We start from the raw sequence: 22,826 nt of genomic DNA on the forward strand, positions 1-22,826 counted from the left end.
TTCCAGCTTCATCCATGTCCCTGCAAAGGACATGAACTCCTCCTTTTTTATGGTTGCATAGTATTCCATGGTGTATATGTGCCAAATTTTCTTTATCCAGTCTATCATTGATAGGCATTTGGGTTGGTTCCAAGTCTTTGCTATTGTGAACAGTGCTGCAATAAACATACGTGTGCATGTGTCTTTATATTCATAATCCTTTGGTTATATAACCAGTAATGGGATTGCTGGTGTTTCTATTTCTCCACATCCTCTCCAGCACCTGTTGTTTCCTGACTTTTTTATGATCGCCATTTTAACTGGCAAAAAATGTCACATTTCTTTATATCCCTACAACAATCTGCTCGGAAACTTTCACCTTTCTAGCTGGCTAAAAATTCCATCTCACTCATGGTTTTTATCTCCCTTTGTCAAGGTTGTATGAAGACCCTAGCAAATGATACCCAGAACACAACTTTCAGTGTAGGCCCTATGCCCTTTTGTGCATACCCAATATTGTTGATATGTTTGTCAGGCAAATCCCCTTAAAGTTAGACAGGGTAGCTGCTTCTGTGCCACCCTTGCACATTGGTGGTGATAGTGGGGTGTTTTGGCTGAGGTTGGCATCCTCATGGACTAGTATTCAGACTTTCTTAAGTGTACCATGTCTCCATTCTCTCTTGAGATCTTGTATCTTCTTTAGGACACTAAAAGGCAGCAAAAGTAGTCCTTGATGCTCATGGAATCTACCATTACTCCCATCTCCTCTCTGGTACCGGAGAAGCTCAACTTCTATGTCAGACAGCTTATCCCACCTCTACTCAAAAGCATTCACCTGTTAACCCTCTGGGACAAGTCAGCATACTTTTCCTCAATGAACCTAGGCTTCTGAAATCAAAAGCTCTGGATTCAGGTGATCTTCCTGAACTTCCGATTTTGACCTTGCAAGCAAAAGCACCTAAGAAAGGGGAACAGAAGGGCTTGTCTATGTTTTGATTTGTAGGAGGGAAAAAGATCTACAACAAGGGCAAATTATTTAAAAATAATATTTGAATACATAATCCTTCCCCAAGCCCTGCTACATATCTTAATGGGAGTTTTTTAATTTGAGGCATGGTACTAGTAAGCAGCAGTAATAATGGATCTACGGTTTTGCAGTTGATTTCAATATTGTATGTATTTATTAAACACACACAATGCTACTACTGCTGTACTATGTATTGTACGGCATGTTTAAGAAGAAAAAGATATATTATTTTGTCTTTGAGATGTAAAGAAATGAATCCACAATATGCTCTTTGACAGCCTGCTGCTGGTAACTTTCAGATCCCACTACCTAAGGGGCTAAAATTTTCTTTTCTTTAGAATATGAAAAAAATAATTTCATAGATATAATTATTTTATTTAGAGACTGTCCTTTATGGAGAGTATTTTCCTTCTTTATTTTCTACTTCTTGTAGTCACTCAAGAAACATTATATGCTAGTCATGGGGCCACTGACATAAAGATTCATAACATTGTCCTTGGCCTCAAGGAAGGGAGACTAGGTGGTGGAAGGGAATAGATCTATAATATCAGAGTGGCCTGATAGAGGAGGCAATATTTAATTTAGGGCTTAAAGCATGAGTTGAAGTTTATTAGTAAAGAAGTGGGGAGGAACATTTCAAAAAGAGGAAACAGCATGGGCAAAGAAGGGAATAAAATAAATTTCCTAAAATAAAAATAGAGAAGTGAAAATACATAGCATACTCAAGGAACTGCCAATAATCTGACCGGAGTACAAAGTCTGGGGGCGGGGAGGTTAATGGTGAAAGACAAGGCTAGAGAACTAGTGTGGAGTGTGATTGTAAATGTTCCTATATGCAATGCTAGAGAGTTTGGGGTTCTCCTTATAGGCCATGAGAAATTAACCAAAGGTTTTAAGCAGGAAAGTGATAAGATCAGAACAATGTTTTCTGAATATTCCTTCTGACGGAGGTGCCAAAAATAGACTGAACATAGAGAGAGTAGTCATATGGCTCTCGGCAGGAGCTGATGAAATAAGGCAATAGAAGTGGAATGGATTTAAGGTAATATTGATGGACTTAGTATGAGAATGAGAGATAAGTAAGAGTTAAAGATGACTCCCAAGCCTGGGTAATCAGGTAGATAGAGAGGCCATTAACCAAAATAGGGAATACCTAAGAAGGCCAAGGTTGTGTATAATAAGTTTTTGTCTCAGATAAGTTGAATTTCAGGTGTCTTTGGGATATCCATGTGAAACTATCTAGTAAGCCAATTGAAAACTCAGCCTACAGCCTGGTTAGAGAAGTCAGGGTTGGAGTTAAGATATTTGGGATTCATCAGCATACACATGTTGAGTAAATTGATGGCAATAAATGTAGAGCAAAAGGAAAAAAGTCTGAGGATAGAGGCCTGAAGGACAGGTAGCTGGAGTAAGAGAAGACCCTAAAAGAGAGTTTGGGGTTCTCCTTGTAGACCATGAGAAAGAAAGCAACAATCAGATGAGGGCTATTAGAGAAACACAGAAGAAGAGAGGTCCTCAAAGGAAAGGGTGGTCTTTAGTAAACACAGAGTAGAGGTCTGACAGGACAAGGACTAGAAGGGCTATTATGAATTGGGCAATTTAGACATCACTGGTGACTTTTGTTGGAGCAGTAGTAGGGGCATAAGCCAAATTGCTATGGTTTGAGGGTTAAAGAGAAGATGAGGAGGGTGGAAACAGTATATGAGAGTTATTCTTTCAAGAAGGCTGGTAGTAAACAGAAAGTGAGAAATAAGTTGGCAACACAGTAGGCAAAGGTAATATGGAAGAATGTCTATGGAGAGTAAGAGTGAAGAAATGAGAGAGAAAAGGGTTAATGCATGGAGTCAAATCTCAGACAAGTTAGTGGAGGATGGGTTTTAGTCCAATACTTCTCAAACTACCTGTGGTGAAGGATCAGGTTTTCAAATTTTCAAGCTGTTGAGATTGGTACTTCTGTAAAATATAATAAAAATGAGTTACTAGAAAAAATGCAGTACAAAAACAAAGACATTCAAAATATAAACCCCAATTTTTCATTATTAGAGCCAATGAACATAAAATTAATTTATCAAATTGCTATGGAAGTTTCTAAATTCTTACTCTTAATTTCAGTGCTTAGGCTGTTGTAGATCAGTATCAAACAGTTTGAGGATTGGAAGGGGTCCATGACCACACCTTGAGTAACACTATTCTAGACCATAGGTAGAGAGAGCAGGAAAGGACGTAAGAAAGAACACCCCTTCTTCCAAGAGAGGAGGAAAGCAGGAAAAGGATGAAAAACAGAGGAAACTTCAGAATGAAATGAAGAAGGGTTGAATGGATTCTCACCTGAAAGTCTTTTTTTTGTTGTTGTGAAGTAGGAAGCTTCATTTTCCGAAATGATTAAAGGATGAAGAGGTTGGAGTGGGAGGATTGAAGTGTAGTAACGGGTTGAAACAGCTGCTGTGGGAAATCAGAAAGGGAACTGAATAAAGATGAATTAAAGATTTGTAGAACAATAGAGAAGACCCAGCTGAGGCTGAAAATCATAATTTTTTTATGGAGCCAATCAGCTCAATTTTGTGATTTATTTTTTCTAACAGTTTTACATCCTCAGAGCAGGGGTGGAGAAAACATATGATAGAATACTGGTACTATGGTGGGCTAGATATACAAACTGTCCCACGGAAAACACTTAAAAATGCTTAAAAGCACTTAAAAACATGAAATTCATTTATGTTTCATATACACCTTAAACACATAGCCTGAAGGTAATTTTATACAATATTTTAAATAATTTTGTGCATGAAACAAAGTTTGTATACATTGAACAAAGCAAAGGTGTCATTATTTCAGCAACCCAGGTAGACAATGTGGTGGTTTGGTATCACCATCATTCCTGACTCTGAATTTATATGCTACTGGTAAGCAATCATTTTCTTACAGTTATTCTCACATAAGTACTTAACAGTTTTAAAAAATGACATACCATTAATATAGTGAAAAAATTACGTGTTCAGTGTAACGAAGCAGCACAGTGGCATCACCAGAATACCAGGATCAGCTGTTAAACAACAAACAATGGCAGGCTTTCGGTCTCCACCTACAATGCTGTGTTTTGATTAAAAGGTTACTGTACATTGTATTTTATTTTTTTAAGGTGAGAAGACACAGAAACAGTTGAAGGACCAGGAAGTGGGTCCTATAAAGATGAGAAGGCATTCTGCTGGATGGCTTTAAAAAAATATTTCCTCCAAAGTCATCTGCCTGATTAACAATGGATTTTTTCTAAAACAACTCCATCAAAAAGTGGGCGAAGGATATGAACAGACATTTCTCAAAAGAAGACATTTATGTGGCCAACAAACATATGAAAAAAAGCTCATCATCACTGACCATTAGAGAAACGCAAATCAAAACCACAATGAGATACCATTTCATGCCTCTTAAAATGGCGATCAGTAAAAAGTCAGGAAACAACAGATGCTGGAGAGGATGTGGAGAAATAGGAACCCTTTTACATTGTTGGTGGGAGTGCAAATTAGTTCAACCATCGTGGAAGACAGTGTGGTGATTCCTCAAGGATCTAGAACCAGAAATACCATTTGACTGAGCTATCCCATTACTGGGTATGTACCCAAAGGATTATAAATCATTCTACTATAAAGATGCATGCACCCGTATGTTTACTGCAGCACTATTCACAATAGCAAAGACTTGGGACCAACCCAAATGCCCATCAATGATAGACTGGATAAAGAAAATGTGGCACATACACACTATGGAATACTATGCAGCCATAAAAAAGGATGAGTTCATGTCCTTTGCAGGGACATGGAGGAAGCTGGAAACGATCTTTCTCAGCAAACTAACACAGGAACAGAAAACCAAACACTGCATGTTCTCACTCATAAGTGGGAGTTGAATACTGAGAACTCATGGACACAGGGAGGGGCTCATCACACACCGGGGCCTGTCGGCGGGTGGGGGCTAGGGGAGGGATAGCATTAGGAGAAATACCTAATGTAGATGACGGGTTTATGGGTGCAGCAAACCACCATGGCACGTCTATACCTATGTTACAAACCTGCATGTTCTGCACATGTACCCCAGAACTTAAAGTATAATAATAAAAATAAAGTCAAACACCAAAAAAAAAAAGAAAGAAAGAAAGAAGGAAAGAAAGAAGGAAAGAAAGAAAGAAAGAAAGAAAGAAAGAAAGAAAGAAAGAAAGAAAGAAAGAAAGAAAGAAAGAAAGAAAGAAAGAGAAAGAAAGAAAGAAAGGAAGGAAGAAAGGAAGAAAGAAAAAAGAAATAGACGTTTGTTTTACTAAGCCATTATATCTTTGGGTCTACTTGTTAGAACACTTTATTTAGCTGGTACAGGCATTTAAGTTAGACACATTCTTTTATGTAATCTTTATAACCATTTTAAGAAGTATGTACTGATATGCAATTTAAGAGATAAGGAAAATAAAGTTAAATTACTTGCTTGAAGTTGTGCAGTAAATGAATGGGTGATATGCTAAAGGCCCAACAAGATGTTTGCTACAGCCCCAGCCAAGCTATGCTCATAGTAATCACTAGGCCTTGTTGTTGATTTGGGGAGCAAAAGTTTGCTGAAGCAGTAAAAATATCATGACATCAAAATTTTCGCTGGAGCCTCAAGGCTAGTTTATAAAATTAACACCCTTCCTCTTTACCTTTTAACTATTTCTCTCACTCCATAACTCTATAAACAGCATTTTGTTGCCTGTCTTTTCTCTGTGTTCATCATTTCCATCCAGATCGGTTCTTATTCTTTTCTAGTAGGCCCTATTACATTGATCTCCTTACTTATGAGACTAGAAAAGAATAATAATCGATGCTTTGAGGTCTCAGTATTTGCTCTTTTCAGGATAGAAGTGTTTCTGTTCAAGAATTGCTTGTAAGTATATTTCACTGAACACTGTAGTGATGACCATCAAAGAAATAATATTAATAATGATAATAACAACTACTTAAAATAATATTTCTAGGAACTATCCCTAATTAAATAAAAACCCTCCTTTGACCTAGTGCTCTTCTACAGCTACCATCTCATTTCTTTGTTCCTCTTCGGAGTCAAGTATTTCAACAGAGTTGTCTATATACACTATCTACAGCTCCCCACCACCCCATTCACTTTTCAATGCACTCCAGTCTGACTTCTGGCCCTGCCACTCTAATGAAACTACTCATGTTATTGCAACACGCAACATGCATGTTGCCAAATCTAATAGACTCTTCTCTATCCTCATTTTATTTGAAGTCCCTGCAGTATTTAACATCATTAGCCATTCTCCCTTCTTAAAAGATTTTCTTGTTTGGATATTGTGACACAACACTCTGCTGGCTTTCCCACTACGTCAGTTGCTACTCTTGTTTAGTCTCATTGGCCAGTTCATCCCAATATTGTGCAGTCTCAAGACTCAATCCTGGTTTTCACTTTTTTCTTTATAGTCCTTCTCTATTTTGTGTTGTCCAGACCATGGCTTCTAATACTATCTGTATGCTAACTCCTAAATTGATTTATCTAGTCTTGATTCATGACACGCATATCTGTCTACCTATTTCATATCCCTATTTGCGTATTTAGTGGACACCTTAAACTTACATTGTCAAGAAGTCTTGATATCCCGTGGACCTGCTCCTGTCCTTATCTTTTCCATGTCAATATGTCATCACCACTTATTTGTTTACTCGAAGCAGAAATCTAGTCATTATCATAAATTCTTTCCTTTTCCTGACCTCAACAAAATACGTGTCAGTAAGTCTTGCTGACTCTACCTCCAAAATTTACATAGAAATTCTCCCTTCTTTTTATCTTAACTGCCACCACCTAGGTCCAGGCCTATCCTGAATTACTGAAGTCTCTTGACTGATCTCCTTATCTCTGCTCTGTTCTCCTCCATTACATTCTCCAAATACCAGCAAAATTGATCTCACTAAACTGTCCAGTGTCTTTCCATTGCTCTTTGAATAAAAGCCAAATTATTTATCATGGCTACGAATGATCCACTCCTGTACCTCAATAAGGAAACAAAAGACTTGAACAACACTATACACCAACTAGAATAAACATATATCCATACAGCATTCCACCCAATAATAGCAGAATACATAATCTTCTCAAGTGCACATGAAACATTCTTCAGGACAGATCATAAGCTAGGTCATAAAAGAAACCTCAAAAAACTTAAAAGGATTGAAATCATACCAAATATATTATCTACCACCATGGAATGAAATTAGAAATAAAAAACAGAAGGAAATTTGGGAAATTTACAAATATGTGGAAATTGAACAACACACTCCTAAATAACCAATAGGCCAAAAAGTCACAAGGGAAATTAGAAAATACTTTGGGACAAATGTAAACCACAAAATATCAAAACTTACAGGCCAGGCATGGTGGCTCACACCTGTAATCCCAGCACTTTGGGAGGCCAAGGTGGGTGGATCACTGGAGGTCACAAGTTTGAGACCAGCTTGGCCAACGTGGTGAAACCTTGTCTCTACTAAAAATACAAAAAAAATCGCCAGGCATGGTGATGCACTCTTGGAATCCCAGCTACTCACAAGGCTGAGGCAGGAGAATCTCTTGAACCCAGGAGGCAGAGGTTGCAGTGAGCTGAGATTGCACTACTGCACTCCAGCCTGGGAGACAGAACACGACTCCATCTCAAACAAACAAACAAAACAAAACAAAAGAAAAAAAGAAGAAAAGAAAAGAAAAAGAAACTTACGGGATGCAGCTAAAGAAGTGCTTAGAGGGGAAATGATAGCTATAATACCTATATTTAAAAAGAAGAAATAATTCAAATCAATAATCTAACCTGCCATCTAAGAAGCCAGATAAGCAAACAGAAGCAAACAGAAGGAAAGAAATAAAGACTGAAACAGAGATAAATGAAATCCAGAATAGAAAAACAATAGAGAAAAGTAACCAAACCAAAAGTTGGTTCTTTGAAAAGAACAGCAAAATTGACAAGTCTTTAGTTAGACAAAAAAAGAGAAAAGACTGAAATTACTAAAATCAGAAATGAGAGAACATTACCACAGACCTTACAGAAATACAGGGTATTATAATAGAATGCTAAGAGCATTTGTATGACAACAAATTAGATAAACCAGATGAAATGAACCAATTCCTAGAAACATACCAACTATCAAAAGTGACTCAAGAAGAAACAGAAAAATTTAACACATCTATAACAAATAACTAGATTGAGTCACTAATAACAAAAACTCCCAGTGAGGGAGAGGGGAGTGCGGATGGTTAATGGCTATAAAAATATAGATGGAATGAATAAGATCTGGTATTTGATAACACAATACTCAACAATAATTTATTGTACATTTAAAAATAACTAAGAGTATAATTGGAATGTTTGTAATGCAAAGAAATGACAGGTGCTTCAGGTGATGCATATCCTATTTTCCTGATGTGATTATTGTACATTGTATGCTAGTTTCAAAATATCTCACGTACTCCATAAATATATACACTATGAACACATAAAAAAATTCAAACTAAAAAATAAATAAATTTTAAAACTACCAACAAAGAAAAGCCCAGGACCAGATAGCTTCATTGGTAAATTCTACCACACATTTAAAGAAGAATAAACACCAAATCCTTCTCAAGCTCTTCCAAAAAATAGAAGAAGAAGGAAACTTCCCAAATCATTTATGAGACCAGTATTTTCCTGATGCCAAAACTAGACAAAAACATCACAAGAAAACTCAGACCATTGAATGTAGATGTACTATGAATACAGATGCAAAAATCCTCAAAAATACTAGTAAATGGATCCAGCAACATATAAAAAATAATTATATACCATGACAAAGTGGGATTCATCTCAGGACTGGAAGGTTGGTTTACTATCCCAAAATTAATATAAACTATTAATTTTGTGGTATGTTAAAGTAATATACCACATCAACAACATAAAGAACAAAAACCACATGATCCTGTCAATAGACACAGTAAAAGCATTTGACAAAAAAATCCAACCTGTCATGATAAATTAAAAAAAAAAAAAACACTCAACAAACTAGGGTAGAAGGGACCTTCCTCAACCTAAGGGAAGCTATGAAAAATTCACAGCTAACGTCATACTTAATGCTAGAAGACAGAAAGCTTTCCCCATTATATCTGGAATAAGATAAGGATGTCTGCTCTCATCAATTCTATTCAACATTGTACTAGAGGTTTTAGGCAAAGCAATTAGACAAGAGAAAAAACTATATCCAGATTGGAAAGAAAGAAGTAAAACTATCAGATGACACGATCTTGTGTACACAAAATCTTAAGAAATCCAACAAAAAACTATTAGTAGTAAGAAATGAATTCAGCTAGGTGGCAAGGTACAAGATCTAAATTGTATAATGAGGCCAGGTGTGATGGCTCACGCCTGTAATCCCAGCACTTTGGGAGACCGAGGTGGGCAGATCATTTGAGGTCAGGAGTTGGAGACCAGCCTGGCCAATATGGTGAAACCCCGACTCTACTACAAATATATAAATTAGCTGGGCACTGTGGCGTGCACCTGTAGTCCCAGATACTTGGGAGGTTGAGGCAGGAGAATTGCTTGAACCTGGAGGGCAGAGGTTGCAGTGAGCCAAGATCATGCCACTGCACTCCAGCCTGGAGCGAGACTCCATCTCAAAAAAACAAAAAAAACAAAAAAAACAAAAAAAAAAACTACAATGAACAATCCAAAACTGAAATTAACAAAATTATTCCATCTTCAATAGCATCAAAAAGAATAAAACATTTAGGAATAAATTTAACAAAAAAGTTTAAAATTGTAATCCCAACTTTGACTCTGAAGGTGAGATTCCAAAATGGTACCGTTAATTTGGAAAACAGTCTGTAGTTCCTGAAAAGGTTAAGCACAGAGTTACAATATAACACAATAACTCCACCACTAGGTATATACCCAAGAGAAATGAAAACACACATCTACACACAAACTTGTAAACGAATTTTCTTTGCAGCATTATTTCATAACAACCCAAAAGTACAAATACCCAAATGTCAATCAATTGATGAATGGATAAACAAAATGTGGTATATCCATATAACAGTATGTTATTTGGCCATTAAAGGAATGAAGTACTGGTAGATGCTACAACATGGAGGAACCCTGAAAACATTATGTGAACTGAAATAAAGCAGACACAAAAAGGCAAATATTACATGATTCCATCTATATGAAATGCTCAGAATAGGTAAATCCATAGAGACAGAAGGGAGATTAGAGGTTGTCTGGGGCTGAAGAGGAATTGGAAGGAATGGAGAGTAACTGCTAATGAGTAATGGGGTATCTTTTTGGGGGTGATTAAAGTGTCCAAAATTGATTATGTTGAAGGTTGCATAATTACATGAATATTCTAAAAATCATCAAATTGTAAAATTTAAATGGGTGGGTGGTATCCTTTGTGAATTGTATCTCAATAAAAAGAAGAAAGAAAGAACAAACAAGAGAATTCTGGAGGAAACACAGAGCAGAGTGTAGCATGGGAAATTTCAAGCTCCTTAGAAAAGCCATATGCTGCGGGCCGGGCGCGGTGGCTCAAGCCTGTAATCCCAGCACTTTGGGAGGCCGAGACGGGCTGATCACGAGGTCAGGAAATCGAGACCATCCTGGCTAACATGGTGAAACCCCGTTTCCACTAAAAAATACAAAAAACTAGCCGGGCGAGGTGGCGGGCGCCTGTAGTCCCAGCTACTCGGGAGGCTGAGGCAGGAGAATGGCGTAAACCCGGGAGGCGGAGCTTGCAGTGAGCTGAGATCCGGCCACTGCACTGCGGCCTGGGCGACAGAGCGAGACTCCGTCTCAAAAAAAAAAAAAGGAAAAGCCATATGCTACCATGAAGTATCTGCAGTAGAAATAGCAGCTTGAAGTTTTAGAAGACCATCAAGTGGCATGAAAGAAACCTAGAATCCCTTGTGGAATCTCGTGGAGGATGCAGAAGGCAGCTGAGGATTAAGCAGCAGCCTACTTACCAGGCAGTGGCTGTGGCATAAGGTGAACAGCCCCAAAGAAAAGGCTGTACGGTGGATAGCCAACGTCAGGGGCCAGATGGAGGATCTGGCTGAAGTGTGGAGGGTTAGCTGCGCTACTAGGAGCTAGGGTAGGAATCCTGAATAGTAAGTAATGAGAGACGACTGAGCTTCCTGACACAATCATTGTGTGTTACTCATGCTGAGAGAATAAGCCATAAATTGTGAACATTTAAGCAGTGAATGGAGTGAGACAAAATGAGCTACACTTCAACTGGGATCCAGCAGAGGTTATGGGGATCAGATTTCTGCTCCTTGGTTCCATGAGTGAGTTTGAACTTTAAATTGATTATTTGTACAAGAGAGACTTAATTCAGAACAGACTTTTATATTTTAATTGACAATGTTAATCCTCACCCTGCCCAAACTGTGCCTCCAACCAACTGGAATAGGTGCCCCAGAACACAATGAGATTAGTCAAACAGCTATATTTTTATAATTAAATTTTGAGGTGAGGCCCATTGGGCTTCATCATGTACATTTTCAAACCCCAATATATGTACAGAAGCTAGTAGATGAATTCTTTTAAAAAGACAGAAAAGAGAAAAACAGTCAAGTAAAGACTTTTTCAAACTATAGTAGACACCTTCACGTTTTGATTGTTCACAATTCCTCTAACTGCCCTAAATAACACTGTTTGATCATCTTCTTCCTAAGAAGCCTTTTTCTCCAATCTACAACTAGCTAGCTTTATTGATTCTTCCACATTCAGAGTAGATATTAGCATATCTAAATCTCATTAAGACGTTTATAGAACTTTCTCTAAAGGAAATAGGTAACGAAACAACATTCAATTAGTTTGTACTCAAGTTGACAATAGAAGATGTAAATGAAACAACTAGAAAACAAGGTAGATCATGGTGCTTTCGCTCATAAATGTGTTCATTAGATAAAGAATTTTGGAAAGAAGGATCTGTTTTGTAATCAGAAAAACAAAAACTGATTTACCAATTTGAATTGAAAAGTAGGTAAAGAATTTCAGTATTTACTCACGTATTCATTCAAACATAAAAGGGAACTGATTACCACCTCCACCACAACAACCATGTGTTATATGTGTACAAGGTTAGATCAAAGTGGTAGCTAAGAATATTACATTCCGCAGTTGTTCAAGGATGACAGTTGAGAAAGTTTGATGACAGAGGATAAAAATAACACTTGTTTGGGCATAAATGGCAGGTTTTTTTTTCAATGAAATATGTGAATGTTTCCCCTTTTACCTACAACCCCAGAAACCTAAGAAAATAATTTTGCAACATTAAGTTCACTACCTCATCAAATTATAATTATTCTTATTTTCTGAAATGAAAAAATAACTATGTTATAAACACGAGAACAAATTGAGGCAATGATAATATATTAAGTAACTATTGGGTTTAATTCAATTACTAGCTTTGCTGCACAGTAAATAATATGCATAACCTCTGTTCAAGTATTTTTTTCCACAGTTGTAAAACAAAGCCTTTGACAGGAGTTAGTTAACAGCAATTTAGAGCTGCCTCTAAATTGCAGAAATAAAAATGCTCACAATTTGAATGTGCTTTGTTGACAAAGAGACTATGGCCTATTTATTTTATTTTTTTAAGTGGAATCTTCAGCTCCCCGATTGACAGTCAGTTACAAAGAGAGGAAGGCACCTTAAAGTTTCCTCTGGAGGGTATATCACTGCACTCCAGTATCAGCAGTGGGTAGAAACCATGTGCTCTATCATACTTTGACCTTTGTACTTCAAGCCAAGAGAATCCTGAGCAAGGTCAGTTTTTCTATCCACGCAGTGTGCACTTTGCATAGATGTAAAAAATTTTTTTTCACAGAATTTGTTCTGTGGATTTCGTTTATGTTTGAACGAAATATGTTTCTTTTTATGCTGGTGACTTTGCAAGAAAACCAGGCCAGGAGAGGCATTTCCTCAAAGGCCTAAAGGAGACATTACCACCACCACCACTACTTGCCAAGGGATTTATAAAGCATCTTGAGGCTCAAGGTTAGTATGGGAGATGAGCCAGGCTCAGGAGAAGTTAACACAAAGATAAAGGTTAGTGTTTTCCCCCGTTTTAGTTAGCCAATACAACAAAGTACTTAGATAGTAACCCCTAGTGGTCAGGTAATGATGTCTTTTCTGCAATTATCACATTTGTGTTTGTCTATTTTCTTTATGCTGGTGAGGTTTGGAATTGGAATTGAAAATCCTCTAGGGAAAAGCTATTTTTGTAATTCAGCTGGGGTGTCCTTGTCTTTGGGTTTTCCCATTGCATCAGTCCCTTAGCCTGGCAGGATAGCCATGATAGTGCTTTGTCTTTTAGATGAAATGCAGAACTAAGGACATGACTACTGGTGCTTATTAAAGATTCCTTGCTATTTTTCACAAGAGTAGGGGCGTTAGACTCTTGTCTACTGGCCAAATTCTAAATTGGGAGATTACATTCTGCTTTCCTAAATTCCCCTAGCAGAAGCAGCCATCCATGATATCCTACTTTGCTTCCTGTGCTAAACTGTTTTGTGATGTCATTAAATGGCTCTGGTTTTTTACTCTAGAAATGATCACTTTAGTGGGATGGGGAGTAAATTGATACCTATTGTCTGATATTATGTTCAATCTAGTTTCAAAAAAATTAAAAGGTGGGCTGTGATAGTTAAGGACAAAGTACAAAACACCCTAACCTACAAAATACCGTAACGTACCAGTTGTTGTGGTGCTTTTTTAAAAAAACCAATCTGCTTTCTCTTCTGTAACATAGACAAAATATTAATGCATTTTTTTTTGCTCCACTAGTAGTTGACAAAGAATTGTTATTTGTTTCAAACATAAGGTTAATTCTAACAGTGATGAAGTTTGAGAGGATGAAATTACATATCACTGACCAATTAAACTATCTCTTTTGTCTTTAGGCTGCACCTAACCATTCCAGACTTTAATTTGTCTATCTCACAAAATCTTTTTGGAAGGAGATTTTTTCATCTTTCCTTGGTAACATATTTCAGTGTCTCTCAATCTTTCCATAAAAGCTAAGTTATTATTTCTGTTTAACCTCAGTTGCACCTGCTGGTGTGTAATGTCACTATCTTTTGTCCATCAGTAGCCTTATTATCATATATTGTTAGCGAGAGGCAATATAGTATAATGGCATGGTTTTTGGAATCAGACATGCCGGCATTCCAATCCTAGCTCTGTTACTTTCTAGGTGTGTGATCTTGGGCAAATTACTTCTGAGGTTTAATAGCCTCATCTGTTAATGAGTAACCTCAGAGCATTGTTGTGAAGATAAAATGAGATAATATCTTATTCTGAAGGATTATGGGGTAGGACGAGGTATGGTACTGGGCACCTAAAAAACGTTCAGTACATACTATAATAGCTATTTATCTGATTATGTGCATGTATCTGACTTAATTCATAAACTCTCTGAGAGTGGGAGGCATACTTCCTGCGCACGCCCTGGATTTCAACAGAAGTATAGTGTTGTGCACATAGTATGGTGCAGAGGCTCAATATTACTGAATGAATAAATTGTTTTGTTTTTATTCCCTGAGTGGAATGAACAGCCCCCAGCTATCTGCAAGATCCCACGCATGTAGATAAAAGGTGACAAAAATCAATCTGCAGTTTTAAAATATGCAGATACCTGACTTTATCTAGATGTTCTAGCATGGTGTAGATACAATGCAAATAACTTACGCTTTCTATCAGGTTCATTTCTACAAATTTTAACATTTATTGTCATTATTTTTATTATTAAGCTACACTTAGGCACCTAGAAAGGGACTGACTCATATGCCTCCTCATCCATCCAAGCATTTAATTGAGAAATTTTTAAAGTGAATATTAAGAGCTAATTATATACTTAAACAAAATATTTCAATTTGTGACTAAGTACATTACCTTCCCTATTTATCTCTAAGATCTGAGCACTACAGATAATATTCCTAATTGCTTTTTACCCAAGCCAAGAAATAAAAACCAAAACCAGAAAAGTCCACCACTGCAAGTCCCAAAGCACAATTAATATCTTGGAACCAGTGAAGTATTAGTTAGGACTTTATTTTTGGCTTTTTAATGTTTACAAACGGCTAGGAGGGTAAGTTGGGGGAACAAGTACAAGATACATCGATTCAATCGGACTTGAATATTTCTCCATAAGGAAAGGAAAGAGTACCCTGGTGTGTGCTTAGGCTGGAATTAAAAAGAGCAGCGTGGCCATTTCCCCGACTGCTTTGTACATACTTAACAGGGGCGGTCTCAGGTATGGAGCTTCAGGCACCTGCTCGCTCACACTCCAACAGTTCAGAAACCCGTGTATTTGAGGCCGGGTGGCTCAGGTTCCACGTAACTGGGCTTAAGTGTCATTAATACTACTTGCAGCGGGGGTCACTGAGCTGTGCTTTGGGACCTGGATGCTTACTTCGGACTTTCTCCTTTCTTCCCCCCTGCCCCCACTAGTTTCCCTTTCCCTCCTTCCTTCCCGGGCGTGCCCACCTCTTCCCTTAGCTCCCACTTTCCACTATCTGACTCTTGTTTCCTTCACCTTCCTTTCTAATCGGCTTCCTGGCTTCCATCCTCTGCCGGCCGCAGAGATTGAGATTCGGGCTGGGGCTGGGGCTGCGGCTCAGAAGAGGCACGAGTCCGGCGGGACAGGCGCGAGGCGCCCAGCCGCGAAAGCGAGGAGCGCGCACCGAGGCGGGGGCGCGCGCGGGGCAGCCGCGTGGCTAGGCAGACGGGGCCGGGAACGGCGCGCGCGCGCCCCGCCAGCCTCTGGCGCGCCCCCGGCGGCCTGGGCCGCAGCGTGCTCGCCCCCGCCGCCAGCTCGCCTCACTTATGGGTCGGAAACGCTGCGTGGGGGAGACTGTTCCAAGATGGCGGCGGGTTGCTGCGGGGTGAAGAAGCAGAAACTGTCCAGTTCGCCCCCCTCTGGCTCGGGTGGCGGTGGTGGCGCCTCCTCCTCCTCCCACTGCAGCGGAGAGAGCCAGTGCCGAGCTGGGGAGCTGGGACTAGGAGGCGCCGGTACGCGGCTCAACGGGCTGGGAGGTCTAACCGGAGGAGGTAGCGGCAGCGGCTGTACCCTCTCTCCCCCCCAGGGCTGCGGCGGCGGCGGCGGGGGGATCGCCCTGTCGCCACCTCCGAGCTGCGGAGTGGGGACCCTACTTTCTACCCCGGCCGCCGCCACCTCTTCCTCACCCTCCTCATCGTCCGCCGCCTCGTCCTCATCGCCGGGCTCCCGGAAGATGGTGGTGTCAGCAGAGATGTGCTGCTTTTGCTTCGATGTGCTCTACTGTCACCTGTACGGATACCAGCAGCCCCGGACCCCCCGATTCACCAACGAGCCCTAGTGAGTACCGTGCCCTCCGCCGCCCTCTCCCTTGCGCTCGGGATGGGGCTCAGAGTTGAGGCAAAGTGCGAGTCCGCCTCCCGGCCGGCGGATGCCCCTGCCCTCTCGCTGCCCGGGTCCCCGGAGCCACTCAACTGAACTAAGGGCACCCTGCGCTTTTTGCCCTCCGAGGCAGGCACCCCACACTTGGAGCAGGGTGCTGCTGCAAGGGATGGCCCCGTGGCTCCTAGAGGTGTTAGCTTTCTCTTTGCGATGACTTCGAGGAGTTTTGACCCCTTTACTTGTCTTCTTCACCACCCCTACCACCCCTCACCCTGCCCCGGTTTTGGAGATCTGGGTTACTCAAGGTGTTGACCTCTCCTCACTTTGGTTTCCGTTACCCTAAGTGAAAGCCCCGCCAGTATTCCCGCCCCGCGTACCTTGCACATGGAGAACTACTATCCCATTGCAGGGCGAAAAATAGCAAGTATCCAACTTCTGTTAGTGATGGAACTTAGCTCTGGAGCTTGTGAGGTTACCCATCTTTTCCTCTGGGTTTCCTTGTGCCCTGGGAAGGGGGGAGGTTTCTTAAAACACATTTTCCCTTACTACTTATTTTTATCCAAATACACCCATTAAAATGTGTTTCTCGTGAAGCGAGCGCACTGCCGGCTTCCTCACATTTGAAGAGTGAGACCTTTTTTTTTTTTTTTTTTTTTTTTCATTCCACTGTCTGGATAATAGCTCATTCAAAGAGAACTGTCCCCACAGAGCCACTGTCAGTTTGTACATTAAGCGTGCATTCGCTTTTGTGTCGATTTCACTTTTTAAGAAATCCATGTTATACTCGATGATTTGAGAACAGTTAAATAGTAAATGTGTAGGAATTGTTATGGTTTCCTTTGGTTTTGTACCTTAAATTATCTTACCCTTCAAGTGTGTGGTTGAAAATTTTTAAATAGCACTGTTACAGCTAAAAGCCAGGTTAATTCTAATCCTTGTCCATTTGCATGTGTGGGAGATGGGGCATATGGTTTTTTTTTTTAATGTGTAAACTGAATGTAAACTGACTTTTTGAGTTAAATGCTAGACAGAATGTAAAGACCAAGAGAGGGCAGAATGAGAAAAAGTGCAATTGCTTTTATTTGAGTATTTAGCATCAACAAGAAAAATAATACAGGAAAAATTTCAGTGAAACTCGTACTGAAAGGCATCACCCCCTTTTCCAGCTAAAAGTGCCGCTTGTCCCCCATATCATAAATACCTTAATTGATGTTCTTTTAAAACTGCTTCATTTTGTGAGATTAGAGGATTGGACTACTATTGTATAAGTATAAACACTTCTGCCTAGACTAAAATATTAATATGTAAAGTGGAAATTACAATAAAGTGTCCTGGAAATTGTGCATTTGTACTGTTTGTTTTATTTGGCTTTTATTCTTTAAATGTCTTAATTTTGTATGACTCCTCTGTGGTCTGTGCATTTTCTTTTAGACTTGGTTAATCTTTGGGCATTGGTTCATGAGAAGTGCATGAAAGAGCATCCAGGAGAACACTTTGTCAAACAAATATCTTTATAAATTTCATAGTGTTAATTCTAGAAGCTTAAATCCTAAGTCCACACCTTTATTTAGCCAATTAATTTTTTTTGTTAAGAAGTAAAATTGATTTTGAAAAGACTGCCATGTAAAAAAATCTATGAAATATTTATTAGCTTGAGTCACTTATTTGTGACTTTTCTGCCTTCTCTTGGATGTCTTTGATATATTAAAGCTAGTCCTGGGATGATACTTAGGTTGGCTCTGCAAAGTCATGGGACTGCAAAAATTCACTCCTGTTTAGTTCTTGAGCTGTTACATGAGTTTGGCAAAGGCTGCTTTAGTATTCACGCTCCATTGCTCCAAAGCATATGAGAACACACTTTCAGGAGGTGCTATTTTCACACATTTTAAAGTGAGTTTGGGTTAACTCAATGACTATAGCAAGAATTTTAAAAGGAAAGTGAGCTTGACCAGTTCATACAGAAAATGCTTTTGAAAATTTCATTTTAACAGTAGCCACTTTGCACACATATTTAGATATTATTCTCTTCAAACACCCCAGCCCCTGGATTTCTTTTTCATGGAATTAAGCAGATGATAGGACACACTTTTGACCGCTGTGGATATGTTGAAACGGTGGTGGAAGAAGAATAACTATTATCATTTAGCAGACCTTGAATGTGTCAAGTATTCTATAAAATAACTAATGTAGAGTAGACACTGAAGATGACCAAGTGGAGAATGAAAGTTCACTTAAGTGGAAAATGGACTGTCTTATTTCCATATATCTTCAACTCATTTTTGAGGTGTACTGTGGAAAATTCAGGAAAGCTTCCTCATTATGGGAGGGAAATAACTAAGCATTTCAACAGTGCCTTAGTAAGTACCACACATTTGTCTTTCTGTTTTACATATTTAACAGCATTGTGTACTTATTAGTGTTGCTTTATCCTAAGTGCCATAAGACATAAACAGACATACTGGGATTTTTTTTTTTCTCCTAGTTATTATCATGTCATGAGCAGTGTGTTTGCCCACCAGATGTTGTGCTTTTGACAATTTTAACTTCTCATACATAAATGCACACTCTTTTCATCCCTTCCCAGGACTTTTCTCTCAGAATGTCTGTAACTGGTGAAATCCTCATTTTATGGGTTTAGAAGCTCTAGATCCATCAGTTAGTTATCCTTCCACTCAGTATTGAGGGGATGTCAACATATGAACAGGCTGGCTGGATACAAATTCTTCACTGTTGCTCCCATTTTTTGATTACCTACCCAATTGCAGAAAGCATTGTACAGGCAAGTTTGTGCACAGAAATCTGGTTAAAGACATGAGGAAAACTTAACTTTACTGCATTTTGATATTCAAAATCAGCAGTCTTGGATTTATGTCAGGGAGCCCAGAAAGCTATTTTATAGGAACCTGTTTGCTACTATAAAGGGATCCACTGTGCCAGGTGTTGAGCTAGTTAGACTCCAGAGCAGTCATTCTTAACTTTGGCTGCACATTGGAATCACTGGGAAGTTATTAAAAATATTGATGCCTGAGCCCCAACTCCAGAGATTCTGACTTAATTGGTCTTGGATGGGGCCTGGGAATCAGGATTAGTAAAAGCTCACCAGGTGAGTTTAATGTGCAGCCAAGGTGGCGAACCACTGGTTATATTCTGAATCTTTCTCTTGAGATTTGGATAATTGGGGCTAGGGTAGTGCCTTGGAATCTGTATTTTATGAGCACCCTAAATTTCAGTAAACAACCGATTTGAGAAACTCTTGCATTGTGGTCTGCAGAAGACATCACCCGGGAAATCATTACAAATGTAAGCTCTCAGGCCCCGCCTCAGACCTGCTGAATTAGAGTCTGCATTTTAACAAGCTTCTCAGGTGATTCTTATGCACATTAAAGTTTGAGAAGGACTAGTTCTCAAACTTTGTAGTACATCATAATCTATGGTGCTTGTTAAAACACAAATTGTTGGGCCCCATTCCCAGAGTTTCTGATTCAGTTGGTGTGGGGTGGGGCTGTGAATTTGCATTTCTAACAAGTTCCCTGGTGATGCTGATGCTACAGTTCCAGGGCCACACGTTAAGAACCTAGGGAGAGAGAAGTGAGGACCTGAATAAGTACTTGAACGACTGTAATGGAATGGCAATTTTCAAGGCCAGTTTTCAGTATAAAACTTCCTGCTTCTGTGTCACTATGCTTTAGCATGTTCATTCTAACTTAGCACCCAGGAGATTGAGTGCTGCCGAGAGTGTAAGAGTCTGAGGTTCTCGGGATGGTTTTAGTTGAGGGGTGAGGGCGACTCTTGGAAACCTGTAGTATGATTTTAGGTCCTTTTTCAGAAATTGTTAAATGTAAGGGATACATTTTAGGAATTAAAAACATTACAAATACGATACCTTAAGGTGAATTGTATTGATTTTAATAAGTAAAGCCCCCTTTGTTCCCATAAAATGCTCTTATGATTCTTTCACTAACATATTGTGAAAAGATTTTAAAAGCTTTTATTTATGCTTATGGTTGCTGGATTTCATTTTAAGACCCCTTCTGTAACAAAAATATGAAATGATTCTGCTAAAGCACTGGGATTGTTCAGTCTTATATCTTTAATGCTGCTGCGTGTCATGTTACTTGAACTTTTTATTTTAATCATCTTACCACCTTTGAAGTTAACGCAATACTACATTTTTTATGGACCATAGCACGTAGAAGATTCTTTATTATTAAAGTACATCAGTAAGTGTGGTTTTAAATTGCAATTAATTAAATATATTTTTTTAAAAATCCACTCCCAGATATGCAGATTGTGAGACTCTGAAGAGGTGTTGGAACAGTTAACTCTTTCTCATCTTGCCACCGTAGTCAAGTTACTGTTTTTCAGTGTGCATGGGAGGAATTGGGTTGTGTTGGGGAGTAGGCATTTTGTTTAGACAGAACTGTAGCAATCCTATTGCACTATCAAAAAGATGATTTGATAGTGCAGCTCAGGTTAAAGTGATATTAAATTTGCATTTTTAAACATGAGCCATTATATTTCTATGTTTTCTGATGAAGATTGACCAGAATAGCCAGAAGATGTATCTGTCTATCACAGATGATGCCATGAGGCCATGACAGATTTCCTTATCCACACTAACATAATGGTACTAACTTGCATTCTCTGGTCATAATGTATAGTTTTTCTTGTAAAAGAAAAACACTGTCTGAAAAATTGTTGAGTCTTTTTGAAGGTGTAACTTTTTTTTTTAAAACAATGTTGATTCCCATTGAAAGACAATCTGATGTCATATCTTACAGATAGAAAAGAAGGCAGGCATCTTCCCAGTTGTCAGTTGTTCTGTAAAAGCCATCAGTGACTGAGCTAGAAGGATGGAGACATATAAATCACAAAATTGTTTTTATATCCATGCATAAAGGTGTATGTGAGACAAGGTATATTTAGTTAAAAAGAAAATGCTTATTTTGCTTTCTCCCCCATATGGCCAAACGGAGTGATAATTTAGCCCATAATTTTTCTTGCTTATGAATTATGTTTGTGCTGCACTCAGGTTTCAGTTAGCGGGTGGCAGCCAAGTAGGAATCTCTGCTGAAATCTCTCAGTCCAATAGGAAGAAAGACCACTACTGAAAAAGCAAAAAATGGTCTGTTAACCCATGCATGAGTTGTTTTTCAGAGTATGTGTTTCTCAGGCACATGTTAACATTTGTGTTGTTGTCTTTTTAAAAACTGTATGCTTTTTGAAACCAAATTTGTGTCATAAATACTAAAACCTTTAGCTGCAGTGGATTATATTTTTGAAGTGAGTTGCATTTCCTATTTATAGATAATTTTACTTTTTGAGAATTTATGTGTGAAACACTAAAACTTGTGTAATGAGATTAGTCAGTTCCCAAGTTTTCCTGATTTCAATAGGCATTATTCTGTACTCTCGATGTCACACATGCTTGGCTCTTATAAAGCAGCACAATGACCAGGGCTTTTACATTTAAATTTTGTTAAATAGTCTCTTTTTCAAACTTGTGTAATAATGTCTCTTTTTGATACTGTTCTGAATCAATTAAGCTAAGTAAGTGAGGACCAGCAGTAAAACCCAGCATCTGCCAAGAATGGACCCTCAATGTCTAAGCTGTCTTTCCACAATCAGTAATTGGCCAGTTGCTCACAGGACACTGGAGACAGTGTGGGAAACCAGTGGTTGTGTAGGTGGGAAGAGTAGATTCCCAACAGTAAGCTTATTTAGAGTTTAGCTTCTGTAGTTAGTGTTGCTAAGAGCAAAAATGACCCACAGCTTATGTAGTATAAAGAAAATAACCCAAAGGAAGAAGTACAGTGTAATAGTATAGTTGGTTGGGTGGAGCATATTTTATGTTCAGTCCAACTATAAGTGGCATCTTTTGTATCAAGTGTGGGTGTATTTTCTACAGCTCTTAATGTTTCAGACATTGAAACTTGCTCAAAGTTAAAAATGTTAGTGTTGAATAGCTGAGTGGAAATTATATGTCACTGGAGGAAAAAAACCCTGTTTTTGTAAAAAAGCATGTACATTATCCTGAGTTCCATGGTTGGAAACCAGAAAAATAGAAGAAATAGTTCTATCCCCACAAAGTTTACAGTCCTGTTCAAGATATGATACCATTATCAAAGTTGCTTGAAATACTTACAAAGCAATATATCCATGATTGTAGATTAATAAAATACACATAAAATACCTACACATGGAAATGACATGGAATAAAGGAGTGGTCAGGGAGAAGGCTATAGGGAGGGAATAACTGGAACCAAGTTTTGAAATGGAGGAGGTACAGACATTATTGGTAGAGTCTGTTTGACCAGTAGATCTTGAAGTCTTACTTGGTTGTTCTTAAACCCATTGCTGTCACCACCACACCCCTTGCC

General features: G+C 38.8%; 2 protein-coding genes and 1 long non-coding RNA gene across 6 annotated transcripts in view; 2 read left to right on the plus strand and 1 right to left on the minus strand.

Annotated features, from left to right (window-relative positions):
* Positions 1-4,928, plus strand: part of LOC105490470 (uncharacterized) — a 108,772-nt gene extending 103,844 nt beyond the window's left edge. For both annotated transcript variants that reach the window (XR_011618049.1, XR_011618047.1), the window contains one exon: positions 4,146-4,928. This is a non-coding gene — a long non-coding RNA (uncharacterized lncRNA). The remainder of the gene's footprint in view (positions 1-4,145) is intronic.
* Positions 823-22,826, minus strand: part of LOC105490509 (transmembrane protein 164) — a 344,079-nt gene continuing 322,075 nt past the window's right edge. Inside the window, exons 7-9 of one of the 2 annotated variants that reach the window (XR_011618045.1) lie at positions 3,335-3,448; positions 2,908-2,959; positions 823-937 (exon numbers count right to left, since the gene is read on the minus strand). Coding sequence is in view for 1 of the 2 variants with exons in the window: in XM_071088239.1 (XP_070944340.1) it covers positions 3,389-3,448 (60 nt within the window). In the remaining variant the exon portion in view is untranslated. Of the gene's footprint in view, positions 938-2,907; positions 2,960-3,316; positions 3,449-22,826 lie in introns of those variants that run through there. The other variant, XM_071088239.1, reaches the window with a different exon arrangement.
* The window catches only part of LOC105490472 (AMMECR nuclear protein 1), a 133,976-nt gene continuing 127,019 nt past the window's right edge, over positions 15,870-22,826 (plus strand). The window contains exon 1 of one of the 2 annotated variants that reach the window (XM_011756132.2): positions 15,870-16,404. In XM_011756132.2, the coding sequence (XP_011754434.1) occupies positions 15,932-16,404 (473 nt within the window). In that variant the 5' untranslated portion in view covers positions 15,870-15,931. The remainder of the gene's footprint in view (positions 16,405-22,826) is intronic. The other variant, XM_011756131.2, reaches the window with a different exon arrangement.

The sequence above is a fragment of the Macaca nemestrina genome, chromosome X (assembly GCF_043159975.1).
Source record: "Macaca nemestrina isolate mMacNem1 chromosome X, mMacNem.hap1, whole genome shotgun sequence".
Taxonomy (NCBI): domain Eukaryota; kingdom Metazoa; phylum Chordata; class Mammalia; order Primates; family Cercopithecidae; genus Macaca; species Macaca nemestrina.